This window comes from Balaenoptera ricei, chromosome 3 (assembly GCF_028023285.1).
Source record: "Balaenoptera ricei isolate mBalRic1 chromosome 3, mBalRic1.hap2, whole genome shotgun sequence".
In the NCBI taxonomy this organism is placed as follows: domain Eukaryota; kingdom Metazoa; phylum Chordata; class Mammalia; order Artiodactyla; family Balaenopteridae; genus Balaenoptera; species Balaenoptera ricei.
In genome coordinates, this window is record NC_082641.1 from 59,937,354 (window position 1) to 59,955,039 (window position 17,686).

Below are 17,686 nucleotides of genomic sequence, written 5' to 3' on the forward strand. Positions count from 1 at the left end.
TCTTAGCATAGAAACTGATATTCATGAGGACCCTAGATTATCTTAAGAAAGCCATAGTATGATTGGGTTAGTCTTTTCTTCCTATGCCAAAGCATGAGAATAAGTAATAAATTTTAGAAAGATGTGTATAAAAATTGAACTATTTGATGATCATAGTTGAATATACCTATTTCAAGTTATCTTAATCATTAAGACACCTAGAAATTATAAAACACCTCTCTGAAAAGGGGTAATTTGCTTTGTGAGTAGCATAAAAAAGGATACACGCATTTCATTATCATTGTTTTAAATATACTGGAAACAGAATCTTTGATTTTTTTTTTTCTTTATGTGGATAATCTATACAGAAGACCTTTTCAAAGAGTAAACATCCATCCTAAATTATATGCTCGATCTTTTCTGTAAGACAGCCCTGTATTCCTACTAAATATAGTAAGTAAACTAATAATATCACTTAAACTCAGAAATTACTCTTAGACTTTAAAATACCATGGAGATTTAAATATTCCTCATTTCTGCTGTCACAATAACTAATACAATTCCTTTTCCTAAAACCATAGCAAGCCCTGGGGAGATAGATAGTAATCAAATGTTATTTTTAAAGTAGCATTCCACATCATTTCAGATTTTTGCATTTAATTTTTTTTCTGTGTTGTTATCACATATTTTAAAATCATACATATCATGTTCTTTGAGTCATCAGAGTGTTCTTCTTTTAAGGCATTGCACCAAATACAATGTTAGCGAAAGTATGCAGTGATAAGAATAAACCAAATGGACAATACCAAATTCTTCCTAATAGACAAGCTGTGATGGACTTCATCAAGGACTTACCCATTAGAAAGGTGAACTTTTATGCAAAATTTGTCATCTATGTATATACTCGGTGTTCTGAAGAAATACTATTTAGGATGATAGTAATCATTCTTTCAGAAACTTTTAAAAATGATAGCTAACAAGCAAGAATGATAACGGATGATTTAATTTGGACTTGAAGAAATCTTTCTGTGAAATCCTAAAAGTGAGGTTTAGGAAGCTTATCTGTTGAAAAGTTTGTTGAAAAGATTTAGAATTTTAATTGTTTTTGACCAGAAAAAAAAAAACCCAAATACTTTACCATCTTTAAAATAGTAAAATGATCCCTCAGGAATTATAGAAAGGGTATATTTTATTATTTTTTTACAGTTTCTAGATTGTTCTGCATATATATGCTTTTTAAAAAATAATAATTGCACTATACACTATTTGATGTTCTAGGGCTTGCTTTCCTGACTCAGCATAGTGTATATTAGTGAATCTAAATAAACATTTTCAACGCTCAGAAGAAAGGCTATATCAAAATATATAATGTCTAATGACTCCTGAATAGCTTAGTATATATAAAATGTAGCTATAAAGCAGTGTTTTCCAATGTATTTTTAAGGTATGAATGGGTGTTCTGTTAAAAAACGTTCTGGGGTCAAAGAACTTTGGAATGTACCACCCTTGGTGGGTCACAAGAGATATTAGTTTATTGAAGGTTCATAATTCTTACAATACAAAAGTTCATTTAAAGTTTGTTTATCCTAGAAACAGACTCATAGTTACAGAGAACAAACTGGTGGTTTCCAGAGGGGAGGGGGTGGGGAGTTGGGCAAAATAGGTAAAGAGGATTAAGAGGTACAAACTTGGAGTAATAAAAAAAATGTCATGGGATGTAATGTACAGTATAGAGACTATAGTCAGTAATATTATAATAACTTTGTATGGTGACAGATGATTACTAGACTTATTGTGGTGATTGATTCATAACGTATATAAATGTTGAATCACTGTGTTGTACACCTGAAACTAATATAATGTACGTCAACTATACTTCAATTTTAAAAAATTAAAAGGGAATAAAAAGTTGTTTATCCTACCATTCCCCAAGTTTATATGACCACAGAACTCTTTTTTAAATGCTTTTTAAAAATTTCATGGAATTTAAAATTTTTAATTTTCATGGAACACTAGTTTAGGAAATATAGCCAAAAAGTAACTAAAGCTGTTCTCTTGTGTGACTTTTGAAACTAGGCACATTATTTATACATTTTATTAGTTATAAAATGTATGATGAGATTATAATATCACTTCTTATCTTAATTTTAAAATGTATTAATGATAAATTGATTCTTTTCTAGGTTTCTGGAATAGGAAAAGTTACAGAGAAAATGTTAAAGGCCCTTGGAATTATTACTTGTACAGAACTCTACCAACAGAGGGCATTACTTTCTCTCCTTTTCTCTGAAACATCTTGGCATTATTTCCTTCATATTTCCTTGGGTCTAGGTTCAACACACCTGGCAAGGTATCTGTATTTATAATTATTCTGCTTTTTCTTTATCATTTGCTGAAATAACAGTTTTCACCATTGAGATAGAGACTACAAGGATAACATGTTTTAAATTTCTTTTAGGCTAGCTCAATTCAGAATATAATTTTTGAATTAGAGTCAAAAGATTGGATGTGAGAGAAAAGGAAAAGAGGAGTAAAAAATCACTCCTAGGTTGTTGGCTACAGCAGTTGGATAGAGGGATAAGAGGAATGATGGGTGCTTTCTTTTCTGTACCTGCCTTGTTCTTTGTTCAGAACGTAAGAATACTGGTGATCAGATTGTGGAGGTAAGAAAGATGGCTCATACTCCAGAACTCACCCTTTAAGCAAGTAGACTTAACAATTCTTTGAAAGCCTTCATGAACTACCTGTATTTCTTCTCTTTTCCAGATTTGTAAATGATTCATTCATTCAGTACTGAGTACTTTGTGTTAGGCACTGTTCTAGGCACTGGGGATAATAGCAGTAAACAAGACAAAGTCCTGCCTTCATGGAGTTTGCAGAGTAGTGTGGGAAATAAAAAGTAACCAAATAAACAAATGGAGAAAGTAAGGCAGAGTGGGGGCGTAGACGTTGACTTGGGGGGTAAGAGATAGGGTTGACAGCGGTTCTCCAGAGGCAGAGACCTGAAGGGGCCAGCCATGCAAAGATCTAAGAGAAGAGGAAACGGCTAGAGGAGAGGCCCTGTGTTTCCTCCCTGCCACTCTTTCATCTGGGTCTTAAAAAGAAGGATCCCAGAGCTAGAAGGGTACACTGTTCAGGGTGGGTGAAAGGAAGGCACTAAAAACAAGAATGAAAATTAACACTGGGCACTATTTTTACCATTTTATTATCATCTTGTTAGCCTGCCCTCAGAATAACTCTTTTATATTCATATAGTTAAACTAAAGGAAAACAAGAAGATTACTGAGGAGGCATATAAAATAAGTTTGATTAACCAATTAGACCTGCTAAACCTTACAGAGATTGCAAGGCATGTGCTATTATTTTTCTCATCTCTCGTGCTCTTCATTCTTTCAAGTCCAGGTAGCTGACTTTGATCTTGAGTGGATATAATGAAAGATAAGAGAAAGACATCACAGTACTATAAATAATCCAGTATATGAAGGCAATGATAAATAAAACTTTCTTCTTTAATCCAAAAATTATCCTCTTTTTATTTCCATAGTGCTTGAAAACAATATAGTTTTTAATATAACATAGCACATATTAACCTGTGGTAGAGATGGAGGTAATGCTTTTAAGTGAAATTCATAGGTAATTTTTAACAATATAAAATAGCAAACTTACCTTCCCTTCTATCCACATTCTCTGTTTCCCTAATTTGCTTTGTTTTTTAATCTGTAGTACTTCTCCCCTTCTAACCTGTTCCATATTTACTGCTGTGTTTGTTTATTTGTCTCCCTCCACTAAGATATAAGTTTCTTTATAACTATTTTTTTTAACATTTATTGTATTTATTTATTTGGTTGCACTGAGTCTTACTTGTGGCAGGCGGGCTCCTTTGTTGTGGCGTGCAGGCTCCTTAGGTGTGACACGTGAACTCTTAGTTGTGGCACGCATGTGGGATCTAGTTCCCTGACCAGCGATCGAACCCAGGCCTGCTGCATTGGGAGCACGGAGTCTTAACCACTGTGCCACCAGGGAAGTCCCTAAGATATAAGTTTCTTAAAGGGAGGCACTTGGTCTGTTTTGTTCATTACTGTTATCTCCAAGGCCTAGAACAGTGCTTGATTCATAATTGGTTTGTGAAATATTAGGAAAATGAATAATCTACATGTCATTTCAGCTTTCTGGTTTTAACTACTCCTACCAGAGCAGCTAGAATCCAACCAAACTAGGTGGTTCAGATTTCCAATCATCATCCTATTGCTGTATGGCAAATTTTGACTGAGCTTCTATAGAGTGGTGTAAGTGAATAATAAATAGGCTATTATTAATGTACTAGGCCAAAAACTAGATAATGGATATTAAATTATTTAAAATTTAATTATATCTTATAACTGCAAGCCATTATGCTACTACCTTCTGTTGGTTTTTGTAAGTTGTGATTTTTTATATTCAGGCTTTTAATAGAAACAATTTATAATATCATCCTGTTTTCAAATTTGTTCTCTTTGATAGATGTAGACTTGATCCATCACACATGTAATTATATTAGCATATCTTTCTACATTCTTTGGTGATAGTTTTATTTTTAGATTAAAAAACTCACTGTGTTTCATGATGTATAAATTTTAATCTAAAACATTGAGATCTCTAAAGGGTAACTGATGTAAAATCATCTTGGTTAACTAAAAGAAAGTCAGTCTTCTTTGAGAAAGCAAATAAAAGCTTTTTTTTTTTTTAATTTCAAGGGATGGAGAGAGGAAAAGCATGAGTGTTGAGAGGTAATGTTTTGTTACTAATTATTCATAATTTGTATTATTTTAAACTAATTTTTAATTTTTAGTAAAATATCACTGAAATTTAAAAATCTATTTGCAAACCAAATAACAATTTTCAGCAGTTGACACTCCTACAGTAAATATTGCAGTGCAATGCTTTATTATCTTTGCTTGCTGTGTTCTCAATGGGAAAAAATTTAACTGCAGTTATTTTTTTAAATGTTGGTTTTGTTCCTATTCAGTGAAAACCAAGCGTTTTAGGATTCTAAATCTTAATTTCTAGGCTTATTTATAAGAAAAATTATACTGAATAGTTATTTGGGAAATTTAAGAAATGATGATGGAAATTCTTCCTGAAGTTCTTCAAATATTGATGAATAACCGCAGGCATCAAATAGTAAGATACTGATGAACGAGAGCTTAGGGGTGATCTAGTTCAGTGGTTTACAATCTTGTTTGAAGTCAAATGAAATCTTGATGAAACCTTATTGTTTTGGGAAATATGTCATTGTTTGAAAAGCCCCTCGCTTATCTCCTCAAAGAACCAAAGTTCCACTAAGACATTTAAGAACCACGGACCTAGTATAAGGTTGTGTTCATTTTGCACATATATTATTCATGATCAGAAAAGCTGAATGACTTTTTTTTTTAATTTTATTTATTTATTTTTTATACAACAGGTTCTTATTAGTTATCTATTTGATACATATTAGTGTATATATGTCAATCCCAATCTCCCAATTCATCCCACCACCTCCACCACCCCCCCTTTTCCCCCTTGGTGTCCATGTTTGTTCTCTATTTCTGCCTTGCAAACCGGTTCATCTGTACCATTTTTCTAGATTCCACATATATGTGTTTATATACGATATTTGTTTTTCTCTTTCTGACTTACTTCACTCTGTATGACAGTCTCTAGGTCCATCCACATCTCTACAAATGACCCAATTTCATTCCTTTTTATGGCTGAGTAATATTCCATTGTATATATGTACCACATCTTCTTTATCCATTCGTTTGTCGATGGGCATTTAGGTTGCTTCCATGACCTGGCTATTGTAAATAGTGCTGCAATAAACATTGGGGTGCATGTGTCTTTTTGAATTACGGTTTTCTCAGGGTATATGCCCAGTAGTGGGATTGCTGGGTCATATGGTAATTCTATTTTTAGTTTTTTAAGGACCCTCCATACGGTTCTCCATAGTGGCTGTATCAATTTACATTCCCACCAACAGTGCAAGGGGGTTCCCTAGAAAAGATGAATGACTTTTACAAGACAACACACTCAGTAAATGACTTTGATAAATATTACTGTTTTAGGCTGTGATTTACATAAAAGCAATCAAAGGAAAAGAGGGGGGAAAAGCATCCAAAAGTGAGATAGTATCGTCCTATTTAATGATTTTTTCTTCTATTTTGTCTTTTGTTATTGAGAACATTGCTCGCTGTACAAGAATATTAATATTAACTAACATTAATATTTCTTAAGAAAGGGCCACCAAAGCAATAGAAAAAAGTGAACAAAGATCTAATTAGTTAACAGAAAAGACGGTGCAAATGGCTTTATAAACATGTGAAAATAATCTCAGTCTCCGTATAATTTAAGAAATTCAGATTGAAAATTCTCTGAGATAGCATTTTTCACTAATCAAGTTGGCAAAGATGCACACTCTATTGACAAGACTATGGGAGTGAAAAAGCTATTAAACTCTAAAGGAGGGTGTACTAGTTTCTTATTGGTGGTATAACTAATCACCACAAATTTATTCTCTTACAGTTTTGAAGGTCAGAAGTCCTAAAATTAAGGTGTCAGCAGGGTTGCATTCCTTCCAGAGGCCCCAGAGGAGAATCCATTTCCTTACTAAAAGCTTCTAGAGGCTTCTTGCATTCTTTGGCTCACGGCCCCATTCTCTATCTTCACCTCTCACATTTTGTCTTTCTTTGACTCTTACCCTCCTGCCTCCTTCTTACAAGGACCCTTGAGATTACATTGGACCTACCTGGATAATTCAGGATAATCGCCCCATCTTAATTTAACCACATCTGTAAAGTTCATTTTACCATGTAAAGTACTAGATTCTGAGAGATTAGGATTTGAACATCTTCGGGGACCATTATTTTGCCTACCGCAGGGGGCAAGCAATTTGGCAGTATCTGTCAAGATCACAGATACGCATGTACTTTGGTCCCACAGTCCTTTTTCTAGGCATTCATTCCACTGGTGTAATCACATGTCATTTTACATGTATACCTGGTTATGCACTGCAATTTTTTGTGTGATAGCAAAAGATTGGAAATAAGTTTCTACAAATAGAGGATTGGTTAAATGATCTTACATCTTTAAATTAGAATTTATGCTGCCATATAAAAATGAAATTATTTACTTATAGGGAACTCTCACCAGGATGAATGAGAAAAGCAAAGTGGTAAATAATGTATCTAATATTCTACTGTTTATATAGGGGAAATGTTTGCTTGTTTGCTTTTATATGCATACAGTATTCTAGAGGAATAAATAATGAATAGGAAGCTGGCAATATTGGTTGCCTCTAGGGAAGAGAACTGGGTAGCTGGGAATAGTTAGAAGGGGGACTTTTCACTGAATGACTATTCAGGGTTTGATCGGGCTTTTTTACTTGTTACCCCACTCTCTCTTTAGTGTCTTTATGTTAATATGACCTTTCAATACCCTTGTGCAGATGAAGTCACAAGTTCTACATTTAATCTTACCAGCCCTCCGTTTCCGGTTGCCTATTAGATGACTTTATGTAGGTGCCACGAACCAACCCCTTAAATCTACTTGAAGATAATTCGCTTACAGAAAATACACATGCAGTAATTGGAATGTTGTTCTCATTTGTACTTTCTTAAGATAATCCTCTGTAGCAGAGTCTGTATACATATGTGTCCTAATGTTTTGTAAGTTTTGAGGGCCTTATCCTTATATGTTGGTGACTTTAATCATCTTTTAAAAAATATTGTAGAGAGCAAATGCACCTTTGCTAATCAGTTTAGCTATAAACAATCTTCCATTATTTAAGAAGATCTTGGATGTTTTTACTTAATCATATCTTAGTTCATCTGAAAACTTTATTCTGTACTGTAGAAAATATAACTTAATGCTAGGCCATTTACATGTACTATATCATTTCTAAAGTATACTGAATTGTAGTTTACTTTGTGCACCAAAATCATTCTTGCCTTTCTAGGACATTCAGTGAGATAAGTAAAGCAGAAGAACAGTACAGCTTGTGCCAAGAACTTTGCAGTGAACTTGCTCAAGATCTGCAGAAAGAAGGACTTAAGGTACTTTATTTTTATGCAGTGTTCTTAGTTTTCTAAATTTTTAATAGTAAAAAGCTACCTTAAACCAAGAGTTAGATTTTGCATTGAAATACAAATTGGGATGTGTCAGAAAAGAGAGTTCTTGTCCTCAGTAGAGACAAATTGAATTCTGACCCTTATCTGAGGCCTATGATGAGGTCATTTTATGAGAAGCAACTTACGAGGCTGGAGTGATTCCAGTATAATTCCAGAGAAGTTTATATTACCTTGGGAGTGCATTTGAATAAGTTCAAAATCAGAGTTATATTGGCAGTAAAGAATAAGGGATAGGGAAGGACTTCCCTAGAACTGTACTTGTTATAAATGCCTTTCCAATTATTCTTTAATGTCATTGTCAGGTAGACAGTGACCTTCTGGAATAGGCATTTTGTTTCAAGGCCTTAATCCAGGTTGCTTAACACATTGAGAACAAAACCTGGAAGGCTTTGAACTTTGTATTTTATAATCTTCACTCACAACAATCCATGTTTAGTATTTTTCCAACATTCTCAAAACAGAGGTAGAGTTATTACAAAGTATAATACAAAAGCAATAAAAAGTTATTACAAAGAAAGGGATATCTGATGAATATTTTCTTATAATCCTTCTCTGTTATACCTTAAATATATAGAGAGTTCTTTTTTAAAAATTTTTTAAATAAACTTTTAATTTTAGAATCATTTCAGATTTATAGAATAGTTACAAGGATAATATAGAGATTTCCAGTATACCCAGTTTCCCTCGTTATTAACATCTTATATTATCATAGTACATTTGCAAAACTAAGAAACTGACACTAACACATTTCTGTTAACTAAATCCAGACAGTATTTTTGTTTTACCTGTTTTTTTCCATTCATGTCCTCTCTTTGTTCCAGGGTTCAGTCCAGGAAACCACATTGCATTTAGTTGTCATGTCTTCCCAGTTTCCTCTAGTCTGTGACAGTTTCTCCGTATTTCCTTGTTTTTCATGACCTTGACAGTCTTGAGGGATACTAGCCAGGTATACTGCAGAATGTCTTCCAATCTGGGTTTGTCTGATGATTTTCTTATGATTAGACCAGGGTTATAGGTTTTTAGAAAGAATACCACAGAAATGAAGTATCCTTCTCATCACATCCCATCAGGGTATATGATAGCCACATGATGTCACAGGTGAGAATAACCATCCTCACTTGGTTAAAGTAGTGTTTGCTAGGCTTCTCCACTGTGAAATTACTATTTTTCCCTTTCCATACTCTGTTCTTTGGAAGTGAGTTAATAAGCCTAACCTACTCTCACAACCTCCAGGAGGTAGCAAAATATACATTACAAAATTTACTGTTTTAACTTTCTAAGTATACATTTTAGTGGCATTAAGTACATTCAGATTGTACAACCATCAACACTTTTGATCTCCAGAACTTTTTCATTATCCCAAAATGAAACTCTGTATCCATTAAGCAATAACTGTAAAGGAGTTCTAACACATAAATTTAACATAATATCTGGCATATAGTAGGCACACAATAAGTGTGAGCTGTCCAGAAGATCTTTTCAATGAGGTTCCTTCAGAAAGATTTTTTTTCCTATCTTTTTAGGTACTGAATTAACCTCAAAAAAAGATTCAGTAAAAAGAAAAGTAATCAGTTAACTTTGCCCTTTATATAAAAATCTTTTATAAAAAGTCAGTTGGAGAGAGAAGTAATAATTACTGACTAAAATGGGATTTTTAGATTACTTATGGATTTCAGTTATTCTTTATGACAATTTTCATTACCATGGTTTTTTTTGTAATTGTAATAGTTTATATTTAATGCCGTTTAATATATGTCAGGCACTGTTTTAGGGTCTTTATTTAATGAATGTTGATCTTTAACATTGAATGATCTCAACCCCAAAGAATTAAAATTGTAAGTTTAGTGTTTTGCCGTTGTAAGACCTGTCAACTAGTGTGTCATTGGAGTTCTTCCTTCCTAGAAATTTCTCTTATATAGAAACTATTATATGATGCAGTTGACAAACATAGGGAAGGGAGTGTGGATACAAAAACTCTATGATCAGCCCCTAGACCATTAAAGATTGAGTCATTATTTTATAACATAAGCCAAAATTGTGTTTGTTTTTGCTGTCTTTCATTAGTGTTTTGTTTAGGCACAGAGGGTAGGGCAACAACTCCTCCTCCTACAAAAGCTCCACGTTACCATGTTTTGTAAATAATTGATTATACTTCCGTACTCTGTGTACACAAGAGACCTTTCTGAATTTTTCTAACCTGTAAGATAACTTTTTTCTGGAAGTTAAAGAGCCATATATAATAATGTATTCTGTTTGTTACAGGGTAGAACTGTTACCATTAAGCTAAAGAATGTGAATTTTGAAGTAAAAACTCGTGCATCTACAGTTTCATCTGTTGTTTCTACTGCAGAAGAAATATTTGCTATTGCTAAAGAATTGCTAAGAACAGAAATTGATGCTGATTTTCCACATCCCTTGAGATTAAGACTTATGGGTATGACTTTTCTTCACTTGTTTTTCCTTAAATCTGCTAGACTTTTCCAAAGAATCAACTTGGGAAATATTCTCACCTCCATTTTATTTCTTAAACCTGTCTAGGAAGTTGTACTTATGCCACTGCCATTTTTCTTGGTTCTTAGAACCTGATGCATGTGAAGCCATGATCATTAGTTTAATTCCAGTAAGAACCAATTAAAGTCGTTCTTTTCCTTACTACTTACAGAAATCCTTGGGGTTAGGTATCTTTCAAAATTTTAAACTTTTCAGATTTTAGAAAACAAATTCAGTGCATGTTGAGTATATTATATAATACTCCTTTGGGATCTGAAGCAGCACTTCATGATCAAACACATTATTATTTCTGTAGCAAAACAAAAAAATATTCACACTGAGTTGTAAAGACTCTAAATAGTCTCACACCAATCTTGTCATCAATTACCATTTGTTGCTTACAATTTTCAGAGCTTTTTGGATTTCAGAATTACAGATAAGGGATTGTGGCACTATAAAACCACATTTCTAGCCATCACGTGGTAAAAAAAGACAAACAAACCATGTTTCCAAAGTGAACGAGTGAGAGAATGTTTAGGGATAAGCACTCCAAATGCCAACTTTACTGCTAAGAATGGGTCATTAGCCATACTTTCACATATGAAAGATAGCACACACTGAAGTCAATTTGAATAAAGTATGTTAACTAAAAGAGCTAAAGAGTGGATGTTAATAGCAGCTTTATTTATAATTGCCAAAACTTGGAAGCAACCAAGATGTCCTCCAGTAGTAGGTGAATGGAAATTGTGGTACGTCTGGACAACAGAATATTATTCAGCACATAAAAGAAATGAGCTCTTGGAGTAGAGGGTGGGGGAGAAGAAAAGAAATGAGCTGTCAAGCCATGAAAAGACATGGAGGAAACATATATTATTAACTGAAAGAAGCCAATCTGAAAAGGCTACATCCTATATGATTCTAATGTATGACATTCTGGAAAAGGCAAAACTATGGAGATACTAAAAAGATCAGTGGTTGTCAAGGGTGGGGGGAGGGAGGAATAGGCAGAGCACAGAGTATTTTTAGGGCAGTGAAACTATTCTGTATGATGCTATAATGGTGGATACTTATCATTGTACATTTGTCAAAACCCATAGAATGTACAACATCAAGAGGGAACCCTAAGGTAAACTATGAACTTTGAGTAATAATGTCGTGTCAGTATAGATTCATTGATTGTAACAAATGTACCACTCTGGTGTAGGATGTTGATAGTGGAGGAGGAGTGCATGTGTGGGACAGGTAGTATATGGGAACTCTCTGTACTTGCTACTCAACTTTGCTGAGAACCTAAAATTGCTCTAAAAAATAGTGCCTATTGCAAAAAAGGGAGCTAAAGAATCTATGCAATTGACTCCAATTAGTTACTCGATATTTAATGGTATCATGTGTCAGATATTAACTGAAAGACCTATATAATCATGCTAACTCCAGTAGATACTTACTATTTAGTATACCCAGCTTTATAAAGAAAGTTAATTTCTACTCATAATACCACCTTTGAAAAAGCATCCTTTAATTCAGAAAATACAGTGTTGCCTATTATTTTTGGCTAAATAGCCTTTTTCATATATGTTATAATAGTACTATGCAAAATGTCTTTATTGAATTTGAAATGGATTAATTATGGTTGGTTTAATTTAGGGGTGCGGCTATCTGGTTTTCCCAGTGAAGAGGAGAAGAAACACCAACAAAGGAGCATTATTGGCTTCTTACAGCCTGGAAACCAAGCCCTGTCAGCCACTAGGTGTATACTAGAGAAAACTGACAAAGATCAGTTTCTAAAACCTCTAGAAATGGCTCATAAGAAGAGTTTCTTTGACAAAAAACGGTCTGAAAGGAATTGGAGCTACCAGGACACATTTAAATGTGAAACTGTAGATAAACAAAGTTTACAGACATCACAATCCTTCCAAGTTTTAAAGAAGAGGATGAGTGAGAATTTAGAAACATTGGAGAATTCAGATAACTGTCATATATTTACCTGTCCTGTTTGCTTCAGGGAGCAAGGAAGCATCAGTCTGGAAGCCTTTAATAAACATGTAGATGCATGTCTTGATGGACCTTCCATCAGTGGAAACTCTAAAATGTCCTCACGTTCACATGCTTCCTCTACAGAAGTGAACGAGAAAGAAAACGTACATGATTCTGTTTCTCTCTGTGAGAAGCAGGATTATGAAACTCATCAGAAGAATACAGAGATCACATCAGTAGATTCTGTAGAGTTGGCAGAGACTACTGGTAATCCATCTAATACAGAAGGTGTAGATGCTCTAAGTAATAAGCACAGCAAAGAGGAATGTTCTAGTCTTCCAAGCAAATCATTTAATATGGAACACTGTCCTCAGAATTGTTGCACTGTTTCACTGGAAAATGAAGATGTTGCATCATTAAGAAGGAAAGAGCCCCTACAACCTTATTTATATGAAGTGATCAGTGACCAAGTCCTCGTTTGTCCTGTTTGTAACCTAGAACAAAAGACTTCAGATCTTACCCTATTCAATGTGCATGTAGATGTTTGCTTAAATAAAGGCATTATCCAGGAACTGAGAAAGGATAAGGTTAATCCAGTTAACCAACCCAAAGAAAGCACAAGTACTGGTGAGTTTACAGTTATTTTAAAGAACTTGATTTTCTAGGAATGTTTTATTAAAATTGAGATTGTTGTTAAATCTGAAACATACCTTGAAAGGGATAGTTCATGTACGCTGCCATTTAGGAAAATGTTAGTTACCTTACGATGGGTTAGAATTAGCTGAAGACATTAGATTTTAAATTTTGGGAAACCTCTGGTTTGGGCTTGATTTAGCACAGAATGAACTCAAAGGTTTAGGGAGCTGAGTGATCTAATCAAAACAGAAATTCCTTCAGCGAACACTTGCCAAGGCACAGTGGTAAATTAACTATAATTATATAGCCAGAAAGCCTCTTTAACTTGTTTTTTGGTAGTTCCGACTCTAACCCAACTTCAAAATCAGCTGTAATACTAATGAAACAAGTAAATTACAAAGAAATTATGCTATAAATTAGTTTCTGGTATATATAAATTCGAACAATGTAGTACTAAGGAGGTTTTTATTATCTTTAATCAGTCAACCTTAAGTCTTTAAATTTTTAGAAAGCTTTTCAATTATTTCATGTTATTCATTGTGGAATTTCTTCCCTCTAAAGATAACTCAGGCAAAGTACAGAAGATTGGAACAAAAGCAAACAGGTACGGCTAATTTGAGTTTTAACAAAGCTGGCTCTGAAATTGTTATATTTTGAGGTCTGATTTTTAAGAAATGTTAAAATTTGCTTTTAGAAATCATTAAGTAAAAGTTTTAAAATCAGTTATTTGCATAAACAATTTTTTAAATCTCTTCATGCATTTTATTATTTTATATTTTTTTGTTCTTTGTTTTGTAGTTCTTCATGCATTTTAATTGCATGTTCTTTCTTATTCCAGGCCAGGACTGATGACAAAGTACTCGGCATCAAAGAAAACAAAACCAAACAGTCCCAGACACACCCTTGATATATTTTTTAAATGAACGTTGAACATTTTATCATTAATTTTTGATTGAAACGTGTTACTTTATAATCAATGAATGTATTCTTCCTCATTCCAGGCTTACAGATTCATTGAGTGAAAGGCAAGTGCAATAAGCCCTCCCCAAATGACATTTCCTTTATATGAATTTGGAATATATACTAATTTACTTCTGTATATTTTTTTGATAACAATGATAATTTCACTTCCATTATACTTCAATTGGAAATCAGTCCTGTTAGAGATAATTTTAAAATGAGAAGTTAGGAATGGGATCAGGAAGTGATTTCTTTCTTTATTATGTTTTATAGTGAATATAAAAACTTACATTTATAAGGGCTCTCAGAAGTTCAGATTAACCTATTTTAGCATAAGAATTTTTCAGCACTTAACCACTTTGTTGGCACTGGACTGCTATGTTTGATCTTAGTATCTTCTATAACTTTGTATAATTATATTTTAGCTCCTAGTATCTTCAGATACCTCATGAACATTCATAATTAATACTTATCTTAAGTTCTATGAAGAGTATTAGCTTAGCAGAACTAGCATGAGTGGTTTTGTTACCTTCAGGAAAATAATGTCACAGTATTATTTGCTGTGTTAAAAGAATTTTTGTTTAAAATATGATTATTCATTTGATTTTTTTAATTTAAAATTTCTTTATCTAATGAATAAGCACTTGGTTCACTTTAAAAAAATATTTAGTCTAAGATTCAAGGTAATTATTTTCTTATCTAGGACTTTTAAATAGCAATATTTCATTTCTTGGCAGTTATATTTGTACTTTACACAAATCTGTAAAAAAGGATAAATTGTACACTCACCTCATTTTTATTATGACCTTCTAAAGAAGAATGTGCAATTCAAAAGATTAACGTGTGTTAAAACACCTCATTTATCTTAGTTATATTTCTATCATGTTTTCATTAATATTCACGGAAGAAGACAGCTTAACAGTAGTTAGCTTAAGTAGTTGCTCCAAATATTTTTGTGCTATCAATAGAGGAGTTTTTATCAAAAAAACAATTATTTAATTGAAACATGAAGATGGAACCCATTTTCTATTACTGCTTTAAGGAACTGAATCTTTTGTTCTCATATTTTTGTTTCTTTTCATATTTTATAGCTCATTACCTAAATGTATAAAGACAATGTTTTAGGAATAGTGTAAATTAGGATCTCGCACAACCTTTGGCCAAAGTGGTAATTTGACTTTAAATTACTAGATGGTTTAAAGTTAGGCTTAATGTTTATTAACATACCAATTTCATGCCTAATATTATTATATGCTATGGTGAATACCTGATTGTAGAGCTATGCTTCTTGATTGTGTGATTTACTTACATTAATTCGCTACAAAATTAAGTTCAATGAAGCACTGATTTAATGTATTGAAAAGTAGATAGCACCATATTTTTTCTTTTCTATTCTATCTTGTTTCAAGTTCATTTTTATTGTGTTTTCAACATTAGAGTGAATACTAAATTATTTTCACTTAGATGATTCATTTAATTGAATGTTATCATTTAGTAATATTTAATAAAAATTTAAAATGAAATTTTAAATGTTTAATCTTTAGCCAGTAGAAATGATTTCCTTAGTTTTCCACTCTTTTCCCACCTCTGTTGCTTTCACTCTTATTTTCTTTGCCTAGAATTTTCTCCACATCCTTTTCTGTTTTATCTAATAATCCAACTCATTTTCTTTTTATTATAATTTTGTTTGGGGGCATTAAAAGAAAATACAACAAAACCACAAAGAATAAGCACCTATAATCTTACCTATTTAGAGGGTCAGAATATAGGGAACCACCTGGGAGAACATATTTGCAACACATATAATTGGCAAAACACTAGTATCCAGTATATATATATATAATCCAGAATATATAAATGATTCCTATGAATCATTAAGAAAAAGACAGACAGCCAATAGAAATTTGGACAAGTCTTTAGATGGCACTTTACATAGAAAGAAATCCAAATGGCCAAGAAACATGAAAACATCCTCAGCCATTTTAGTAATAGGGAAATGAAAAAAAAAAAACCACAAAGAGGTATTGTAATACCTTTCCCAGATTCACAAAAATGAAAGGATCCAATGATATTAAGTTTTGGTGATGATATGGAGCAATATGAACTCTTACTTTGAAAACAATCTCTTTGGAGAATGGTTTGTCCTTCTTTAGTAACTCTGAAGATGTGCACACTCAACACCCCAGCAACTGCACTCCTAAATATACGCCTTTGCTGGTTATCTTCCATTTGCCCTCCTGATTTTACTCTGTGCCCTCCACCCTGCTTTAAGTTCAGTGAGGCATCATGGCAGCGGGGAGCCACTGCAGAAGGTTTCAGGGAGGAAAGAAGATGAAGTTGTTTATTTATTCCCTCATATACCTTTTTGAAGAATCATGTCAAGCTGGTTAAGTCCCTTGACGAAAGGTCACAACTTCTTCATATGTCATTTTCTACTCTCTCTCCAAGTTCTGATAATCCTTTCCTTGCCCTCACCCCTTCATCCTAGGAGTGGCAACAGAGCCTTGCCCTTTTTAGCCCTGAGGTGCTGCCCTATCTTTTGTGGTTTCCCCACACCCTGCCCACACCTTTGTAAATGGTCCCTTTCTTAAAAGTCATCTCAAAATACAATTTTTTGGGGGCTTCCCTGGTGGCGCAGTGGTTGAGAGTCTGCCTGCCAATGCAGGGGACACGAGTTCGAGCCCTGGTCTGGGAAGATCCCACATGCCGCGGAGCAGCTGGGCCCGTGAGCTGCAATTACTGAGCCTGCGCGTCTGGAGCCTGTGCTCCGCAACGGGAGAGGCCGCGATAGTGAGAGGCCCGCGCACCGCGATGAAGAGTGGCCCCCGCTTGCCACAACTAGAGAAAGCCCTCGCACAGAAATGAAGACCCAACACAGCCACAAATAAATTTAAAAAAAAAAAAAAATACAATTTTTTTTCCTGCCAGAGCCATAACTGATACAATGTCTTGGGAAAACTATTGAACATGTTTTTTTAGGAAGCATGTGCAAGAATGCACATAGCAACACTGTAATAGCCAAAAAATGGAAATAAACCAAATATTCAGCACTGGTAGAATGGTTAGATTCTACCATTGTATATTCATGTGGATTCAAACAATAGAATTCTATACAGTGGTGAAAGTGAAGGAAATAGCTAATCAGAAGGTGGATGAATATCACAGACATAATGTGGAGCAAAAGAAGCAAATCATAGAAGGATACCATCAGCATGATTCCATTTATATAGTTCAAAACAGTGTATACTGCTTTAAGGATGTATTCATATGAGATCAAATTATTAAGAGAAGCAAGTATATTATTGTCCCCAAAGTTAGAATAATGACTTCCTCTGTGGGGAGAAAAGGGAATGTGATGGAGAAATGGCACATGGAGCTGCTGGGATGCTGACAGTCTTCTGTTGTCTTGGGTGGTGACCGCATGGGTGTTTATTTTAAAAATATTATTTAAACTGTATGTGTGTATTTTATAGATTCTTGTTCATATGTGACCTATATCACGA

General features: G+C 33.8%; 1 protein-coding gene across 2 annotated transcripts in view; it reads left to right on the forward strand.

The window, feature by feature from the left end:
* POLK (DNA polymerase kappa) overlaps positions 1–15,553 on the forward strand; it is a 76,191-nt gene extending 60,638 nt beyond the window's left edge. Inside the window, exons 8-15 of one of the 2 annotated variants that reach the window (XM_059916591.1) lie at positions 721–845; positions 2,163–2,329; positions 4,713–4,745; positions 7,952–8,048; positions 10,386–10,557; positions 12,258–13,214; positions 13,785–13,827; positions 14,062–15,553. In XM_059916591.1, the coding sequence (XP_059772574.1) occupies positions 721–845; positions 2,163–2,329; positions 4,713–4,745; positions 7,952–8,048; positions 10,386–10,557; positions 12,258–13,214; positions 13,785–13,827; positions 14,062–14,146 (1,679 nt within the window). In that variant the 3' untranslated portion in view covers positions 14,147–15,553. The remainder of the gene's footprint in view (positions 1–720; positions 846–2,162; positions 2,330–4,712; positions 4,746–7,951; positions 8,049–10,385; positions 10,558–12,257; positions 13,215–13,784; positions 13,828–14,061) is intronic. The other variant, XM_059916592.1, reaches the window with a different exon arrangement.
* Positions 15,554–17,686: the final 2,133 nt, after the last annotated feature.